Here is a 20,436-nt window from a genome sequence, read left to right as displayed (position 1 = left end):
TCACACTTTGAGCCAGACTAGTTTAAACTCAGTCTGGCTGTGGCACAAGTCATAAGTTTCACCAGCTCATTGTATTCAGCGGTTTGCTGCGTCGAGCAGGAAACAGATCTATTAAATATATCCTTTTCTGCTGACACCATATCCATTACAGTATATCAGAATCACAGACGAGCAATGAGTCCTTACTTTCCGCGGAAGAAACCGCTGAGCGTCAAAGACAATTGAGTCGGTGGAAGAGGTGAGGGTAACTCCCTCACGCTCCTCTACGAGCTCTGTCTGAGATTCCCATGATCATAGCCTGTGCGCTGCAAATGCAGCACTAGAGCCGTGGGGCTCAGCGGCTTGACTCTCTTCACTCATAAAGAAAGTCAGTTGGGAGTGGCATTTTCTCAGTGAGAAATCATCACAATGTATGCATCCAGCCCCCTTGAGAGCTGAACGTGCATTTGCCAGGCGTTAAGAAACGCGGGCACGGAGGAACACAGTGCTTGAAGCAGCCATATCACCCTGTAGCCCAAGACTGATTGCCCACTGAAGCTAAGCAGGGCTGAGCCTGGTTAGTACCTAGATGGGAGACCTCCTGGGAAAACTAGGTTGCTGCTGGAAGAGGTGTTAGTGAGGCCAGCAGGGGGTGCTCACCCTGTGGTCTGTGTGGGTCCTAACACCCCAGTATAGTGATGGGGACACTGTATTGTCAAAAAGCACCGTCCTTCGGATGAAACGTTACACTGAGGTTCTGACTCTCTGTGGTCATTAAAAAAATCCTTTGAAAAGAGTAGGGGTGTAACCCCGGCATCCTGGTCAAATTTGCCCATTGGCCTCCTAATCATCCTATATACAGGCTTCATCACTCTGTCTCCTCTCCACCAATAAGCTGGTGTGTGGTGGTTGCATCATCCAGGTGGATGCTGCACATTGGTGGTGGTTGAGGAGATTTCCCCCTTCCATAAGTAAAGAGCTTTGAGTATCCAGAAAAGCACTATATAAATGTAACAAATTATTATTATTAATTATTATTATTATTTTTAATTGTCTGATCGCCATTATTCTGCTCACTTTCTGTCCTTTCTTCACACACAGGTATCTTCACACAGCATTTAAACAAGCTGCTTCCTGAAGACAAAGAAGGTGATGATGTGTTTTCAGGCACGCTTCTTATATGCTGGGGTGCACCTTGCAATGTCATTGCACTGCGTCTGCCATTGTTTATCGTGATTGTACACGTGCCTACTTTAACACTGTTGCCGCGGGTTGTTTTTCATGTCCGCAGGTTGAAGCAACCCCAAATAACATGGTATTAGCCCCTGGAATGAGAAATTTACCAGGGGAACCCTGCCAAAAAAACGCAGATTTCACCCCCCGGGACGCGATTTTTACAGAGAGGCCCCCCCTGAAACGCGATTGGCCTAGTTTTGAGTAGAAATTGGTAGTGTTGTAGTCAAGACCACCTAAACCGAGACCAAGTCGAGACCAAGACAAGACCAAGACTTTGGGGGGTTGAGACCAAGTCAAGACCAAGACCAGACTAGCACTCCTCAAATTCATCTGAAAGATCCACATTTACTGCCTGAGAAATGTCTTATTTTTAATCAATAATTACAATTATAGAATAATAAGACAGCGTATAGAGCTGTTACCAATCAATTGAAATCACTAAACAACAAAATTCATCTTTACACTGCAGAGGTGGAACAGAAGTTGCATCTGAATTGGTACAATTACAAATGCATAAATAATGTTGAGATTAATGTTTTAAAAATAAAATTTTGTGTATTGAACATTGGTAAAAAAAAAAATCAATATCACGTTTGCAATTGTGCTCATATTTGTGAAAACAGACCTCTTTCTTGTGATATTGCTTAATTATATCATATATAAATATCAAGATCTTACACAAGTGCTTTTTTGCAATCATATCTTGAATTTTGTGGGCATTTGTAGTTATTTTGGTGACATTTTTGACACAATCCTTTGTTGATTTCTGACCCGACACAACGGTAACAAAATAAATGAAATTAGAAATGAGTTATTGATTGCATTTGAAGCAGGAAGTTTTACATCCAATCAAATTAATGATGTTAACAAAGAAATCAGACAATGCTATGGCAATTTGTCGATATCCCCGCAGTTATGGTCTTGACCGGTCTTGAAATAAAATCCAGAGTCCTTTTAGTCTGAGACCAAGACAAGACCGAGACCAAATGCGGCCAAGACCAAGACAAGACCAAGACCTTCAAAAAATGGTCTTAAGACCAGTCTCGATTATACTACAACACTAGAAATTGGGAGAGTTTTGTTGTGAAAACCTGGCAACCCTGCTATACACACACTTATGTTTTTATACTCCCCAAATTTATTTAAAAGTTGAGGGTTAGTTTACAACTTTGTCATACTAAAGTTTCCAGCCAGCAAGAACTGCAATCATTCACTTTCTAGTTTGTCTTCTAACTTTGGTGCAGACCTAATCTGAGTACTATAATAATTTAATGAAGTCTCTAATGAAAGGAAATCAAACACTAAGAATACCTGCTTATTATTGGTTCTGTGCACTCTGCTTGCTACAACTCAGACAAATAAATGATGCGGAAAATTAGAGCACCAAAAAATCACAGTGATTTACAATTACATGAGGTGACCTGAATAAAGCTGCTGGAGTACAAATGTGATTATAAGCAAATGGAACAGATAGTAGAGAAAATTGTGTAATTTACAATAGACTTTTTACTTGCTAATATTTCCTGCACTTTCTCCCCAGAGCTGTTAGACCTCAATGAGCATTGCATAACGCTTTTGTGCTGATTGACTGACATTCTGCCACATTAATCAGGTATCCTAACAAATAACACGCTTTGATACCAAGTACACAACATACTTATTTAGACAAGTGATATGTATTTAAACAGTTAAAACTGAAAAGGGGGCAACATTTCTGTTGAAGGAAAAAGGACAAGATATAGAGTGACTTAAATCAAAGTTAAGGAGGCAGTACTTCACACTACCACTTGGCAGCTACCTCATTTAATCCTTACTTTAAGCCCTGGTAAAAATAGAGCATGGATATACAAACCATCTAGTACTGTTGGAGAGATTAGTAGAGGATTATTTATCCATTTAGTCAGATAAGTGCATATTCTGTTAGAAGGAAGGATTTGTGGAAATAAGAGCCCTGGCCGTTATCCCTTCAGTTGGTGGTTTAGACTTATGACGAACTAGAAGACTGCATGTGGTCACATTAGCAAAATTTAGGAGAAATTTCACAGGCAAAAAGCTGAATTGTCTATGAGGAAGTCTTTCACCCACATGAGAAATTTGTGGACTATTGAAGTTACTGGATTGTGCGTGTGAAAATTCGTCGAACAATGGTAAATGTGACTACGGATACATTACCAATTATTGCGGGCAAAAAATGTCAATTTGTCAGCAGTGTAGTGAATCGATGTATAAAGCAGAACTCACAGAGAAGTCAAACCAAGCAGCTTTCTGTTGGTCAACGAAGCAAATTTGCTTGACCAACTTGAAAATGATGCGAAATCTGTGTGGGAAAATATATGGCCCGTTCCAAACTGCGTGGATTGAAATGACATGGATTATGCCTGTGAAAATTTGCCGAACAACTGCAATGTGACCACATCCTTTAGATAACTTATGATTATACATGTCACTTGTGAAGGCCCAACATTTGCTAAAAACCTTTGGTCAGTAATATGATTACCGCACCATTGGACAGTGTGAGTGTTTGGGTACTGAGGTTGGGGGCATTTGAGTTGTTTGTTTTTTGTCTTTTTCTCAAGGTCAGCACCATAAATCCCTCTGTTACCAAAACTGCATTGACTGCAAATGGGTATGATGGGTTGAGAATGCAAACATGAATTATTGCTAAAACCGGACAGAGCTTATCAACAATCGTTCTTGTCACGTCAGGGTCATATTTGACATAGATAAAAGACTGAGTACACTAAAACTTTGGTAGGGTTGTATTTATATGGAAAAGCTGCACTACATTATTGATTAATGCTACAGATAAACTTTTGTTTACTCTGTTTCTTTTTTCCTTATGTGTATGCGACTGCATACATGTACACAGCACTACTTTGGACCTAATTAAAAAATAATAATAATTTGTTACTGTCACGTTGCTTGCAGGAAACAGACAACAGCAGAGGGATATATATCAACACAACAAAGTTTAACAGCAATCCAGGCAAGGCAGTGCAAAACAACATAGCATAACAGTGATCAGACGAGGAGTGCAGGATAAGGAACAACTTAAGTACTAAACACAAATGAGGGTAATTAACCAAACACAGCTGAAACATATGAACTAATAATGACAAGGAGACAGGTGAGTGACAGGAATCTGAACAAAGACACGTGACAAATGAAAACAAACCAGAGGTGAAAATGTAATTAGTTACTGTACTTAAGTATCTTTTTGGCTACTTTGTAGTTGTACTGAGTATCAAAGATATTGGCAACTTTTACTCTCTACATTTTTGAGCAAGTAAATGTACTTTTTACTCCACTACATTTGTGATGAGTAATGCAATTACAAATTACATTTTTCATGGCAGCTAACTTTTTCTGCAGCAGTTTATTTCTGCTATATCTTGTGCATTTTGCCTTTACTCACCCAAAATTTGTCAACAAGGATACTTTACGTGAATGTGAGTGCATTAGCCGGTAGTTGCTGATCGCATATGTTTTATTTATTAGATGAGGAAATGACTGCAGCTGGTGATGAGGCTCAAACCAGCACATACAGTAGACTTTGACTATTTAATTTTACTTAACATTGTTTTATTTATCCGCTATATTGACAAGACCGTTTTGAAGGATATTGGTTTACTTATGGCCTTTCTGTGCACTTGAGCTCAGCTGAGACTTGAGAGTTTGTAGATATTTAAAAGGTTGTTGTGTCGACCTTGATTTATTGCAACATTGAGGTGTTCAGGTTTATTTTGGTTTCTTATCTTACAAATCAATTGTTACTTATTTTCACTTGTATGTCTTTTAGGACTAGTGCATCTCTGAGCCTACATTCAGCATGAGTAAAATACTTAAGTACTGTTAAAATCAGATACTTTAAGACTTTTACTCAAGTCATATTGGAATTGGTTACTTGTAACTTGTAGTGGAGTCATTTTCGATGTAAGGTAACAGTACTTTTACTCAAGTATGGTTTTCAGGTACTCTTTACACCTCTGAAACAAACTGAATGTCCATAAAACAGAAACTAACAGAACATAATGGTGACAGTTACAGCCAAATGTATTAGTTTATATCAAATTATATTTATCGTTTGGTTCAATATATAATCTTTTCTCAAAGACAAAAACATTCATACAAAGCAAAACCTATACTTTTATTTTGACTTAAAGGGTTAGTTCACCCAAAAATGAAATTTCTGTCATTAATTACTCACCTTCATGTCGTTTCACACCCGTAAGACTTTCGTTCATCTTCGGAACACAAATTAAGATATTTTCGATGAAATCCGAGAGGTTTCTGACCTTCCTATAGACAGCAATGTCATAACAAATTTCAAGGCCCAGAAAGGTACTAAAGACATTGTTAAAATAGTCAATGTGACTACAGTGGTTCAACCTTAATGTATGAAGCGACAAGACTACTTTTTGTGTGCAAAAACAAAACAAAAATAACGATTTTATTTAACAATTCTTCTCTTCCCTATCAGTCTCCTAAGCTGTTGACGTTGTAAAAACAGTGCAGAGCTTTCAGGTTCTATGTCAGAACGCTGGCTCAGTATTGGCTGACGCTGTACACGTGAGCAGCACGATGCATGTATGTGATGCTGACGCAGGAGCCTGGCCAATAATGAGCCGGCGTTTACATTTTTTATGATATTGCTGTCTGTATGGAGGTCAGAAACCTCTCGGATTTCATCAAAAATATCTTAATTTGTGTTCCGAAGATGAACGAAGGTCTCACAGGTTTGGAACGACTTGAGGGTGAGTAATTCATGACAGGAATTTCATTTTGGGGTGAACTAACCCTTTAAGCCCAAATGTTAGGCCAATTAATTTCACTAGAAGCAAAAGCTAAGTTAACTATGAAAGTAGAATTTTCTTAAGATAAAACTAAAAAAACATTTTTAGTAAATTATAAAGTTATAAAATTCTTATAAAGACAACTTCAAAATACCTTTGTTTATTGTGATATATTTTTAAAATATACATCATTATTTCTGTTATGCACTAACAAAAAAAAAAAAGACAATTAATAAAACACAATTTCTGCATTCAGTAAAGTATCAGTAAAGTGTTCTGCACATCAGATCTTTGGTGTCAAGCTAATTACTATTTAATTAAGCAAAATTGCTTCTTTTATTTTTTTCTGTTGGGAGTGTAATTTGCTTTAGACAAACTGAACAAAACAGGTTTAAACCACGGTTTTCGATTAGTCCAGTATAACAATGCACTTATAATGGGGTCGTTTCACATTTTTCAGTGTACATTTATGAGCAATGAACTCTCTTTTCCACTCTCTTGCTTTTCATTTTATTGTCATTGCGGTGCACTACTTTAGGCCTATTTAATAGAACTGAGAACTACTGTAACATTTAATTAGCAGGAACTACCGTCATCCAAATGTCCAGGCTCTCTTGTACAAGGCTGAAATTTAACTGCCTTGCACTACAAGTTATCAAAGGACTCTACTAATAGTCAAATAATAGTGATACAAGAACAAGAACCAATGCCACTACACTGTGCATGTATTAGACACTGAACTGACAGTTGCGTAAAAACATTAAATGGAACTGTGAAGTGCATATAAGTAAGTGACATGACTGCAGTGCAATGATTCCCTGAGGATTAACACAGTATATGATGCTGAATCTGAGCAGAGATTTAATGCATACAGTATTTTTTAACGGTACAGATGGTCTAATGGGTCCCAAATCTTACACCATCAAACTTCCACCAGGGAAATATGTCCTACAGATGGAGATAATGGCCATGTGCGGTATATGATAATGTTGTGGCTTAACTGGAGCTGTTAAATTAGTGCCCAGTGGATAAATTGCTTTGGGTGCACTTAACGAATCAGATGTTTTCTGATGCTCTAATGTGCTTTTCAATGATTGCATAATGAATTTTGATATGTAATTACATCTTAGAATTACTGTAACTCATTAGAGCGCCATTAAAAATAGTGTTGACATGACACTAAATGTACACTACAAAAAAAAAAAAAACATGAAACATTCATTGAATGACTGAATCTTTTATATTATTATTAATGCATTTATAAACAGAGATGCATACAGTATCATACTCTTATCGGGGAGGGAATACAAACAAAAAACAGTATAGTAATAAATATAATTTATTAACATGTAAAATATTATTATTGATATTAAATCACGTATTAAAATTATTATTTTAAACGATTAAAATTTAAAATTGTATTATTGTCATTATTATTATTTAATCATAATAATGATTTTAAATTATTATTTAAAAATAATGCCTGTAAATGTAAAAACTATTGATAAAATAGACCTACTCCGAGAAATATTCACTGTAAAAAGTGACAACAAGCCCCATCCCCCCTATTTATTTACAATCTATCCTAATTTAAGACTTTTTAAAGGTACAGATGTATTGTTGGTGGCAATAAAAAGAAATGATGCACATAAAGCGTCTTATTAAAGTTATAGAAGAACTTTATCCCAGTGGAGATAAAACAATCTAATAATAATTAAAATAATTTAGTAAAATCAAGCAAGATTTGTTGAGGAGTTATATGTTTTGTGTATCATACTTTGGATTCCATCGCAATAGATTAAAAATCACTGAAAGCGCGAGCGCTGGAATTAGTCTCCGCCCACCTCCATAAAACACTTAGGCCACTGCAGATGATCATGGATTAGTGAAAGCACGCGCGTGAGGAATCAACTTCAGACTCGTGGACTGTCGTCAAAGAATGTAAGAATAATATTTTCACTGTTTTATTATCTTGTTACTGTCAATTTGACAGAAGTTTAATCTTACAAATGAAATAAGGCGAGGCTGAGGTGGTATGCTGCACACGCGCACATCGGTTTAATGGTACTTTAAATTTAGTTTGTTAAACAAACATGAATACAACAGTTGACCAAATATAAGTCGCCTGTATTATCGTTTCATATAAGTGAAATGAAAATTCGAATGAAAATTATGATTTTAATATGACTTCAGTCTTTATTGTCTTTTATGATAGATAATTTATAAAAGCTAAATAACACATGAAAAGGTGGTTAGATAACATGCTGGGGGCAGGATGCTTGAGGACAGCGATCAGATCGGATCACTAGTCACAGTTTAAGCAGTCAGTCTACAGTAAGCCGTCAATACAGGTTTAAGACAGAGAAAGATCTTGCCCTGTCACTTGAAATGTAGTGATGGGGTCAGGGGTTTCATCACCGAAACCCCTATCCACACCTCCAGCCCAGTGTGCCAAATGTGGGACGACGTAAGTTTAAATGCAGTTCTGTCTCTGCAACTGTTTTTTGTGTGTGTTTTAACGGTATTAATTTTTTTAATTTTAGCCTAATGTCTGAAAATGAAGAGCGCACTTTCATTGCCATCAAGCCTGATGGAGTGCAGAGGGGACTTATCGGAGAGATCATCAAGCGTTTCGAACAGAAAGGGTTCAAGTTAGTTGCTATGAAGTTAATCCAGGTAAATTAAATTAACAGTTTTAATCTAAATAGTTTATATTGGACTTACCTTTCCTTTTAATAGCTAACGAGTTGCTAACGAGTGCATCCAAGTAGACGTTAGGCGGTGCACCCTCATTTGGTGTTGATGGATGACGGTTAGAATTTGATTTGTGAATGTATTGTGTAATGCAAATGTGACAAAAATGCAACATAATTATTTTATCTCTACATTTTTTCAAAAAAATAAAAGCATCGTTCTGTTTTTTCAGCATCTTCTAGCAAAAGGATGCTACTTTTTTGTGTATATTATAGGCTATATAGCAAACATGAAGAAGTAAAAATGCCACTGAAAATAAATTTTAGGGGTACAATAATTAAATTATTGTATATATGTATATTTATATAATATTAAAATATATTTTCTAATGAACAATGTTTAAAAATATAATTGTATTACATCTATATAAGTTTCTATACTTAACAGAAGTTCAGAACAGTACAAGCTTTATATATTTTTGATTTAGAAAGCTCTATTCTTATATATATAATATTATATATTAATTACATGGTTAGAAAATATGCCCTCAAATAAGTAAATATGCTACTGAAAATAAGTTGTAGGGGCAAATATTGTATGTAAATATTTGTATTTTCTAGTTAATACAGTTTCAAAAAAAATTATAATTGTATGTAACTGTATTAGAACTGCAGTTTAATTTGATGCTCTGATTGTTACATTTTTATTAAATTACAGATTAAAAACTTTATATATATTAGATTTTCCCTAGTCTATAATTGTAGAAAAAACTCTATTTTTAGTGTGAGGGAACTTAAACTCTCTCGGACACACACTTGTTTAGGGGTTAAACCAATTAATAGTTCCTTGTGGTCTGCAAAGTTGCACCTGCTATATATATCCTCATGTGACCATCTCATTACAGTAAACATGACCTCCAAATTAAGATTTTGTCACAAAAAAAGTTTTAGGTCAAAGTTTTAATTCACAAAACTTTACAAGCAGCTGTCTTTTTTGCTTGTCTTCAATGCAGGCCGATGAGGATCTTCTGAGACAGCACTACTGTGACCTAACGGATCGGCCTTTCTTCCCTGGGCTTGTCAGGTTTATGTCCTCTGGCCCTGTGGTTGCTATGGTAAACCTATTTATATTTATTTTCCCCACAGTGCAGCTCTAGGGCACTTTGAATTTAATAATGTTTCTCCCTTATTGCTAATAAATATTCTTCCTACATTTCATGAAGGTGACTGTACTAATGATATTTCTGTGATATATTTTTAGGTGTGGGAGGGTTTTAACGTTATAAAAACCGGCAGAGTAATGCTTGGAGAGACTAATCCCATTGACTCCAAGCCTGGGACTATCCGAGGTGACTTTTGCATTCAGGTTGTCCGGTAAGATCTCATACTGTATTCTAAAATATCATTTTGACAACTTTGTTTCAAAGTCCCCCTGTAGTCAATAATTTGACCCCATAAAACTCATCTTTGATCACCAAAATGACATTTTTCCTGTCGAAAAAAAAAATCCATGCTTTAAAATAGCTTGAATGTAACTGAACACCCTTGCTTCATTTAGTATACACAGATCTATGAATATGATAATTAGCCCCGCCTCCACTCACTCGCATGAGCTCAGAGATCCACTTGGTCATTTTACTGAGGTAAACGCTGCCCAATAATATCGCTTTTTACAACGTCGGACATATAACGGTAATTAATATAATTAGACTTTTGCTACAAAATCATCAAATAGCTGCTAATAATGTGTTGCTGTTACATTTTCCCATTCGCCATCTCAGAGTCTGACAGCTACCTTCTGAAAATCAGCATCCTTACAAACGCTTTGAACTTCAGTTTGAACATAACATAACATAACATAACATTGTTATATGCATCACACACTCGCTATATTGCTAAATCTACCCGATTTTTCATATCAACAGAAGAAATATACCGGGATAACCTTCTCTTGAGACTTATCTTCTTCAGATCAGTCATAGTTAATGATATGCTAAAGCCCGCCGGCACGTTGACGTGATTGGTTACAAGGTAGTTTGTGATGTAAGAAACCGTCGATTTCAAACCACGTTTTTGAAACGGTCTTTAGATCACTGCAGTTTTAAAGAGAAAGGTTTTTCTTAAAGCATATTAAAAACACCACATAGTCATATAAACAACATTAAAAACTTGATTTTCACCACAGGGAGACTTTGAAGGTTCCTAATTTTTGTTTGTTCAAAGATTCAGTCTCTCTAAATCCCTCCTTTCCAAGAGCCTACTCTGCTCTGATTGGTCAGATGGCCGAGACTGTTGTGATTGGTCTACCGCTTACAGTGCGTGTCGGAAAAGAAACGCCTATTAACATATCTGAATTTCAGCTCTGGATGCTTCCTCAGCACTTGATACAGTGATATGAACAGGTTTTTTAGTATTAATTCCAGAGCGGCGCTGAAAAAAAGCGCCTTCTCAACATGTCGACAACAAAAAACAAACAAAATGCCTGGCTACATGGCTGGCATTAGGCAAATTTGTTACATTGTTATGTAGATATGTAACAGGAAGTGAGGCTGGAATTGCTGACTTGTTTTTTCTTTTAGGAGACAATAACTTTATTTTACAGCAACTATTACTCTATTTGTTGTGCACTATTTATTTTATAAAACTCTGCAAACTTATCTTACTCAGCTATATTACATACTGCATGAAAGGTAATATTTGGTTAAAAAAAAAAAAAAAGACAAATGTAATCTACCTTTCAAAAGTTAGGTTTAAGTAAGATTTTTTTTATGTTGAAATTAATCAATTTCCACAAAAATATTAAGCAGAACAACTGTTTTCAACATTAATAATATAAGAAATGCTTCTTGAGCACCAACTAATATTAGAATGATTTCAGAAGGATCATGTGACTGAAGACTGGAGTAATGACTGATGAAAATTCAGCTTTGCCATCACAGGAATAAATTATATTTTAAAATATATGAAAACAATTTTAAACAATATTACAGTTTTTACTGTGTTTTCGGTCAAATAAATGCAATCTCGACCACTAACTAGGATGCATCTGTTTGACTGTAACTTTCATCTATTTACCTGCACTAGTCTTTGCTAATATTAAATTGCTTTCACTTCAGGAACATCATTCACGGCAGTGATTCTGTCGAAAGTGCCAACGCTGAGATCAACCTGTGGTTCAAACCAGACGAGATCTGTGACTACACTAAATGTCAGGACAGCTGGATCAATGGCTGAACAGCTTCTTTTTCTGCAGTTTTCTCCCTCTCTGGTGTTTCTGCTTGGATTTCATTCATTTTCATTTTTTACACAGTCTCTGGTGTTTGTATTTACAATAAAACAAGAAATCCTGTGAATTTGAGGGGCACTTTCAATGAGCTGCTACTATATAAAACAAATGCTAGAGCCGTGACGACATGAGTCATGTAATTCAAGGATTGATCTCTTGACGATTTTATTTTATTAAACATTAATACTTCAAGTAGTTCAAATGGATGAATTAGAGGCTTATTTATACTTACTGTATGGTACTCGTGGCCCCACTCGGGCAAAGCAACGAACCATGTGTCTAGTTTTTTGACAGAGCAATGCCACACAAAGCACTGCAGAAAGGAATGAACTTAGGATATAAAGTACACAGTGCTCATTTAAATGATACTGTAGCACCAGCAGTGCTGTTTTCATAGAGTCCTTTAAAATATAATTACGCCACATAATACAAAATCTATAGTTTCAGATTGTTACTTCGAAAAAAAGCATGCAAGAACAGAATGGTCTGGTCTTCTCGCAGTTATTACATATACGATTCTTTTGAACAATGCAGTTTACATCAAACAGTTAGAGAAAGTCTCTTTCAGTCAAGTACTGGTTGTCTTACCAGTGTACAGTACATGCAGAAATAAATTCATACAATAAAAGATACATAGTGCATACACTACATAAATGTGGTAAAAGTGCACAAGAGTCAAAAAAAGTGAATAGCCATTCAAGACTTTAAAGCTCCATTTGAACACTTCTTGTCCTATAGTATGGTGATGTTTAAACCACATGGGCCCCAGTTTATTAAAATGCAAGTTCCCTTTTGGTCAGCCAAGCCAAGCCAAGCCAAAAAAAAAAAAAAAAAAAAAAAAATGTAGTGCTTTGCAACGGTTTCTTTTTTTTTTTTTAACCAGAGTGACAGCATTCACAAAGAGGGACTGTCCCTTTTTAATCTGACAAAACAAATAAATTATCATTCTGGTACAAAAATATATAATAGATGTAATCCAAACAATGTTTTCTCTCTCCCAAAACACGAGGGTTGTTAAAATATACTATTGCTCTATTAATATGTTAAGAAAAGTCATGTTCTTAACATTTTAAGATCTAGTTGAATTGTTATGCAAAGGTTGAAACATACATGTAGAGTGCAACTACAAATATACTGTACAACAATGAATCTGTTGGCAGGACATAAAGTTTCATTATAGTCAAACATACTTGGTCCATGAGGTTTGGGTCATTACACAACGATGATGTCTGCTGAGCAGTTTTCTTGGTTATGTTTTGATCAGTTGTATAATTGCTTACTTTTGAACCGAATAAAAGGATCCTCCAGTCGACAGAAAACAAAATTGAAGAGTGATAAATCTCAGAGCGTTTGAAACAGAGTTCAGGTTGTATCTCACTTAGATTTTACATCGTATATCCATTTGCTAGAGGCCAACTGTGAGTCTTGATCGGAGCACAACAGGAAATTAAAGTGTCTCTGTTGGAAGAACTTTAATACAGTAGATCTGAACAGTAAGTGCTTACATTCTGCAATCTTCACTGCAGATATCCTGTCCGAGCAAACCAAAGATGCAGAAAGCAACAGTTTGGTAAGAGAGATGTCAAAGTTCTCAAGTGGATCTTTCGTGGAAATTTGAGGCACGATCTACCCAACAGATGCACCGTAGTTCATTGCAACTAGTATCTTAAATTAGCTAATCGAATTCAACTGTTAAAACCAATACTTATAAGCAGGACCACCAAAGTGTGTTGTAAACAAAGTGTGAGAAGTTGCATGTCTACAACATCCAGAAGCTCGCATGTGAAGGCCCCACGCAAAGGTTATAGGAATTACAGTAGGTCAATCCAACATGGCTTCCAGCTGGTCAGCAAGATCATCGAACATGTTCCCTATATCATCAAGAATGTTCCCAGCTGACTTCACTGTGTTAATTCCCCTGAGAGAAAGAAGAGCAAGAACAAGGTTGAGAAGGTTTAATATGGAGGTATCGTGGTGTATGTCTTAATAAAGGAGTGTTGACACTGACAGCAACCTGCACTCATTTTATATTTCTATGAAGCTTGAGCGACCGTCCGCGATACGACGTGGGCGTACAGTTTCCTACAATGAGATGTATTTGACCTGAACTTTCAATGTGATAGATGAACTGTGATAGATTTTATTTCAAATAATAATATACACTAGCATTTAAAAGTTTTGTCTACAAGATTTTTTATTTAGCAAGGACGATTCAATTGATCAAAAGTGACAGTACATTTACATTGTTACAAAAGATTTCTATTTCAAATGAATATTGTTCTTTTAAACTTTATTCAAAGAATCAAAGAACTGTTCAGCGATGATAAAATTAAGAAACATTTATTGAGCACTAAATCAGCATATTAGAACGATTTCTGAAGAATCATGTGAAACTGAAGAGTAATGATGCTGAAAATTCAGCTTTGCCATCAGATGAATAAATTAAATTTTAAAATATATTAAAATAGAACAGTTGTTTTTTTAATGGTAATAAAACTTCACAATTTTACTGTTTTACTTTGATCAAATAAATGCAGTCTGGGTCTATTAAGAGACTTCTTTCAAAACTTCAAAACAAAAAAAAACAACTTTTGAACAGTAGCGTATTACTAAATGAATATAATATTATGAAATTAATATATTAATTACACTTTTAAACGTTGAGGTCTTGTGATAAGATACAGTAGCATACAGTAGCATGTTTCCATTATTTAAGTAAGCAGTAAGGTACGAGAGGCTGTGCTGTATCGTGAATAAGTCACGGCTGAAGGGCGTTGTTAGGGTTAGCAACCCCTTCAGCCGTGACTTATTCACGATACAGCACTAGCCTCGAGTACCTTATTGCTTTTATAAAACGGTTACCACACAATACAAATATCAAAGCCAAAAAGATGTATCAATGCAACTTTCATGAAGTAAACTTTCAATAAAAGCCTTCCTTCCGCCGGAAAAAATAGTCCCTGACTGTGAACGGCAACAGAAGTTACAATATTACGCCATTAGATGGCGGCAAAGACTGTCTTTATGAGTGTGTCAGTCAGTAGCGAAGACTTTTACACTGAAAAGACTGAATTGTTGTGAACACGGAACAAGACGCAACTGACAGTTTACGTTGCTAAGAGTGGTTGCTAAGGGTGTTGTGTAGTGATACACAGAACCGTTGGGTGAAGCGGTCATAGCCGTGTTTTATCGTGAATAAAACAGCTATTGACCAATCAGAATCAAGGACAGGAAATAACCGTTTTATTAAAAAAAAAATAGAAGTCTAGTATATAGTATATAGCGTATACAGCGCCGTAGTTAGTATACTAGAACGCCAATCTGGACATAGCCAGGAGTGGGTTACTTTATGTAAAACACACTGACTGGGGGGGTTTATCCTTGATTAGCATATGCTACGCTATGAGCTAAATCTGTTCAAAATGCAAAATAAGGTTCAACGCGGACAGATTGACCAGCAACAATGCTGACAGTGGATTTGTTGTGATAAAATAGGAGGGGAGTCAAATGAAAGTCTAAATTGTTGAGACACCATCTGTCTCTGTCTGCGAGATAAGGACATCAACAATCTGTCTTCATTGCAGCCAAAACGATCAAAGAGTCAAAGGGAAAACAGGCACTAGTTTCAGGGAGATCACTTATTGCTAGATTTCCCAGCAGGCTTGTTGTGACAAGTGGTCATTCAGTCATTATAGTACCATCTGCAAGGCTGTCTCATCGAAATACAGAATTTCCTCTACTGTGTGAAAAAAGTGGATTCAAGCTGCTTAATACTTTGACAGAGGACAGATACAAAGAGACAAAAACAAGTGGTCTGTGTTACCTTTCTGCTGGATTTTCCTGAGCCAACTTCCTCTCCACAACTTTAAGTGCTGCCTCGAGAGACGTGCTAGTTTGCTCAAGTCGTTTGTGGACCAAAACATCCTGGCCTTCGGTCACAGCCTGTGGCTTTCCTGCCAGCGCAGCCTGACTTTGAGGTGCTTTGTTTGGAGGACAGTGAGCTAGAGGACTGCAGGGAGGTGAAATGGCAAAGGCCACGTTCTGTATGACATTGACTGTCACTCCTGAAGAAAATTGACGACAGCCAAAGGAGGAGATAGAACACTAATTTAGTAAGAGCATAAACATTGATTTGCAAGTTAATATATATAAACATGGGCAAATACTTGTAAGAATCCCAGGGCTGATTCAATAGTATCAGTCAGTGTAGTTATCATTAACTGAAACTAAATCTATTATTAATTATTTCTGGTAATTGAAATAAAGCTGTCATTAGAGTATTAGTAGACTGTTAGGTTAAGGTTAGTAGAATAAGTTTACATGTACTTGCAAAGTTATTTATTGTCAGTAGAATGTCTGTTCAAAATAAAGTGTTAGCAGATACAGTATTAAGAAGACAGTCTATTAATACTCTAATAATGTTAGTTTAATAATAACTTGTAGCTGACATGTAGTTGCAAAGTTAATTATAGTTGGTAGAATGTCTGAAGTGGATTATTGAAATAGTGTTACCAAATTATAAACTAAAAATATATAAATAAAAGCTAATTCAAAATTTTAATAAAAACTATAGCAGTATATAAAAATACTAAAATAACACTGGAGCCAATCTATCCTAACGGATAAAACAAGAGTTCTGCCCTATAAAATTTTTTAGTAAAATGGGCTTACACAATCTTTTCTAACATTACATTTTTTTTATCAAATTATAAATGTCTTTACTGTCACTTTTAATCAATTTAATGTGTCTTTGATGAAAAAAAAGTATTTCTTAAAAAAAAAAAAAAAAAAAAACTTTCACTGACTAGACATTTTTGAATGTTAGTGTAAGTTTGTAAGTAGTTATGAATGACTTTAAAACAAAAATTATAGAATAACACAAAACGCGTCACTCGTATTATTTTGAATGGGAGAAAGTGCTACGCGCAACATGACGGAATAAGTCCCGCCTTCTAAATTAGAGCCAATCGCCGATTGGTAAAGTCATCGCGTCACTGCAGCGGCCAATAAAAGCTCCGGTTCCTATAGGAACAGTCAGGCGCGCGCCTCCGAAATGAGACACAAGAGACGCGCACTTACGATTGCGCATGTGCGTTAGCTTGATCCAGCCTGAAACATACATTTTTTTTTAGTCAAGATTCGAGCGTTTAGAAACAAAATTTATCAGACAGTTGTTGTCACATTTCATTGGTGATTTCAAATATGAAATGTAATCGAAAGCTTGGCAAACAGCTTTGGAGAATTTGATGTTTCCCCATTCAAAGAGATAGGAGCTGCATTTGCATGCCCGAGAGGTGTTTCAAAGATGGCCGCCGAGTGAAACGACTTGTCTTAAAGGGACTTTGTTTAAAATAAAAATAAATGTTATTTTCTCACTTTAAATAATAGCCTAAACAGGTTGCAGTACCTGAGGTTGCTGCAGCAGAATGGCGTGTGGGCTTAGAAGGGGTGGGAGGTTTATGTAGAGAGCCTGGTTTCGGAGAGAGGACCGATTTATAAGGATTTTGTGTCAATCCACCATTCTGCATGCGTTGCGAGACCATCTCGGTCTCTGTGGCCCTCTCATTTCCTATTTGCGTGCTGGTGCCCTGACCTTTCATCTGCAGTTCTTTTGGCTTGTGTCTCCTTTTGACCGTGTCTGATTCCTTTAAGTTAAACTCAGGCACCTCTAGGGAGGATTTGATAGATTGTGCCGACTTCAGAATTTCAACACCGGCCTCAGACTCTATCTTAGCAGGTGCTATTTTGGTCCTTTGTTTGATGGTAACTTTGCCCTCTTCAGCGAAAGGTATACTCTCCTGAGAGGATGTTGAACCTGCACATTGTTGGTTCCTCTGTGGGCCAGTGTTTTCATCTGCAGGATTTTCTCCACCATGCTTCGTTTCATACATTGAAGATTCACTAGTGGTCCTCCTACGGTTCCCCATATTTTTTGGTGGGGTGGCTGGCGACATGGCTTTAAGAACGGGGCTGTTGCATGTCTTATTGGGGCTACCTGTATTGTTCTCCAGCCTGGCTGCAATGCTTCGGACACTTCCTGCACTCTCTGTTTCAACCCCGCTTGCAGTTACCCCACTTTGGGCAGAGCTTAGTCGCTTTGGAGGGGGAGGAGGAGGACCTTTCCTTTTGGCACGTATGGCGAAGGAATGACTGCGGCCCACTTGACGCTCACTGGAGCCGTAAGACAGTTGGCTGCGGCCGGGTTTGCGAGTAAGCGTGGCATAAGATGCCACATTGGCGGAAGCTGTCGTAGGGGCTGAGATGTCATCTTCATCATTCTCTCCATCCGACATAGCATAGCGTGAAAGACTTTGAGTTCGCTTTTTGGACCTGGATGTGTCTCCGTTTGGCTGCTGGGGTCTGACTGGACCTGGGCTTCTCATGTTGGCGTTGCAGTTTTGTTGTTGCAGGTAGCTGAAGCCCCTCTGAAGAGGTGATACATGATGGGGCTGAGAGGGAGAAACCACCGGTCTGGGTTTGGTGAGGACGGGTGGGTATGCAAAGCGTGCTATTTTACTAGTGATTATGGGCGGCGTCCTTGCTGGACTGCCAGATAAGGGGTGATTAGGTTGTAGCGGCAACACTGGCGCCATTTTGACTGGTGATATTTGGCTTCTATCCTGAGATTCCATAACGGCATATTGTTCCTTGCTGGGACTGCTCTCTATACTGCCCAGACTTTCTTGTGAGCGGCTATGGGGGGTTACCGATGCCATTGGGCGTTCTTGTGACCGTCCTGACCCTCCTGACCTTGTACCAATGCTTTCTTGACTAAGACGCATGGCTGTTCCACTCACATTGCTAAGACCATCTTGGCCTCCACTGTATCCGCTTCGAGCCATGGCATTTTGTAGCTCAACACTCAGCTCGCTGTCCTGGAAGGTGAGCATCTTTGGTGATAGAGGGGACGATGGGCAGTCGGAGCTGTCGTGGTGCTCGATGGCCACCAGCTCGAGGGCGGGGGGAGCTCTCCTGTGCTGTAGCATTGCCTGCCCCTCGGCCTGGTTCTTACGAGCCTTCTGTACGTCACTGAGCTTCTTAACAGCAAGCATCAGCTTCTTCTGATGGCCTGTAGATAAACAATATGTTAATTCACAGATATACTTATAGGAAAAATACTTTGGAAAATGGGCATTAATGACATTTTGTTAATTCACAGTCATTTATCTAGTGTATACCTAATCTGAGTGGATCATTTAAATACATTTGTGCAACACTCTATCTACACTACCATTCAAATGTTTGGGGTCAAGAATGAAATTAATACTTTTATTCAGCAAGAATGCAATAAAAATTGATCAGAAGTGACAGTAAAGACATTTAAAATGTTAATACTTCTATTTCAAATAAATACTGTACTTTTGAACGGTTTTCAACTTTAATAATAATGAAAAAACGTTACGTTAATCAGCATATTAGAGCGACACTGACGATGCTGAAAAATCAGCTTTGTCATTGCAGAAATAAATTACATTTTAAAATACATTTTAAATTGCAATATTTCACAATATTACTGTTTAATGTATTTTTGATCACATAAACGCAACCTCGGTGAACAAAAGGGACTTCTTTTAAAAACATTAAAAAGTTAATTAAAAGAAACAATTTAACAGTAGTGTGTCTATCAATCCACTTACCCAGCTTAATGATGCCAATTTCCTGTAGATCCTCCCACGTGATATCCTGCACTATGCTAATGGAGTCATATCCATTCTCTGCTAGCTTTTTCTGGTACTGTGGCAGCCCAATAGCACTGAGCCATTTCCCAATATCAGACTGAAATAAACAGACAAGTATGATTCTCCTATTATTTTATTGGATTAATCAACAATGCTTCTGTTGGTTAAAGGGTTAGTTCACCCAAAAAATTTTAATTCTGTCATTAATTACTCACCCTCATGTCGTTCCATACCCGTAAGACTTTTGTTCATCTTCAGAACACAAATGAAGATCTTTTTAATGAAATCTGAGGGTTTCGGTCTGTCCATTGACAGCTACTACTACTACCACCATTTTCAAGCCCCAGAAAGGTAGTAATGTTATCATTAAAGTAATCCATGTGACTCCAGTGGTTTAACCAAAATTTTGTGAAGTGATGCGACTTCTTTGTTCACGCAAAAAAAAACTATTTATTACTTTATTTACAAAATGTTAATCTCCAATGCATGTTCACGCAACAACGTCTGCTCTCGCGTCAACACAACACTCATGCGTCGTGGTGCTCTTGTGAACGTGTTGGAGAATAATTTTGTAAATAAAGTAGTAAATTATGGTTTTTTTTGTGTGCAAACAAAGCAAAGGTAGTTGCATAGACTGTCAATAGAGGGACAGAAAGCTTTCAGATTTAATTAAAAAGACCTTCAACTGAGTTCCGAATATGAACGAAAGTCTTACGGGTTTGGAACGACAAGAGGGTGAGTAATTAATGACAGGATTTTCATTTTTGGGT

At 37.0% G+C, this 20,436-nt stretch overlaps 2 protein-coding genes across 5 annotated transcripts in view; one reads left to right on the top strand and one right to left on the bottom strand.

The window, feature by feature from the left end:
- The first annotated feature begins 7,616 nt into the window (after positions 1-7,616).
- On the top strand, positions 7,617-12,801 carry nme2a (NME/NM23 nucleoside diphosphate kinase 2a). Of its 2 annotated transcripts, none has more exons than XM_051915100.1 (5): positions 7,617-7,949; positions 8,552-8,684; positions 9,715-9,816; positions 9,963-10,075; positions 11,818-12,801. In XM_051915100.1, exons 2-5 carry the CDS (start codon positions 8,556-8,558, stop codon positions 11,933-11,935), a joined length of 462 nt encoding a protein of 153 aa, XP_051771060.1. In that variant the 5' UTR covers positions 7,617-7,949; positions 8,552-8,555; the 3' UTR covers positions 11,936-12,801. The 2 variants fall into 2 exon arrangements, with proteins under 2 accessions (XP_051771060.1, XP_051771059.1); XM_051915099.1 differs by lacking the exon at positions 7,617-7,949 and adding an exon at positions 8,335-8,475.
- The window catches only part of caskin2 (CASK interacting protein 2), a 61,899-nt gene continuing 53,582 nt past the window's right edge, over positions 12,120-20,436 (bottom strand). For all 3 annotated transcript variants that reach the window (XM_051915097.1, XM_051915098.1, XM_051915095.1), the window contains 4 exons: positions 19,625-19,763; positions 17,395-19,056; positions 15,811-16,051; positions 12,120-13,905 (listed from right to left, as the gene is read on the bottom strand). In XM_051915097.1, the coding sequence (XP_051771057.1) occupies positions 13,809-13,905; positions 15,811-16,051; positions 17,395-19,056; positions 19,625-19,763 (2,139 nt within the window). In that variant the 3' untranslated portion in view covers positions 12,120-13,808. The remainder of the gene's footprint in view (positions 13,906-15,810; positions 16,052-17,394; positions 19,057-19,624; positions 19,764-20,436) is intronic.

Source organism: Ctenopharyngodon idella, chromosome 12 (assembly GCF_019924925.1).
Source record: "Ctenopharyngodon idella isolate HZGC_01 chromosome 12, HZGC01, whole genome shotgun sequence".
Classification (NCBI taxonomy): Eukaryota; Metazoa; Chordata; class Actinopteri; order Cypriniformes; family Xenocyprididae; genus Ctenopharyngodon; species Ctenopharyngodon idella.
This window is presented reverse-complemented; position numbering and strand designations above follow the sequence as displayed.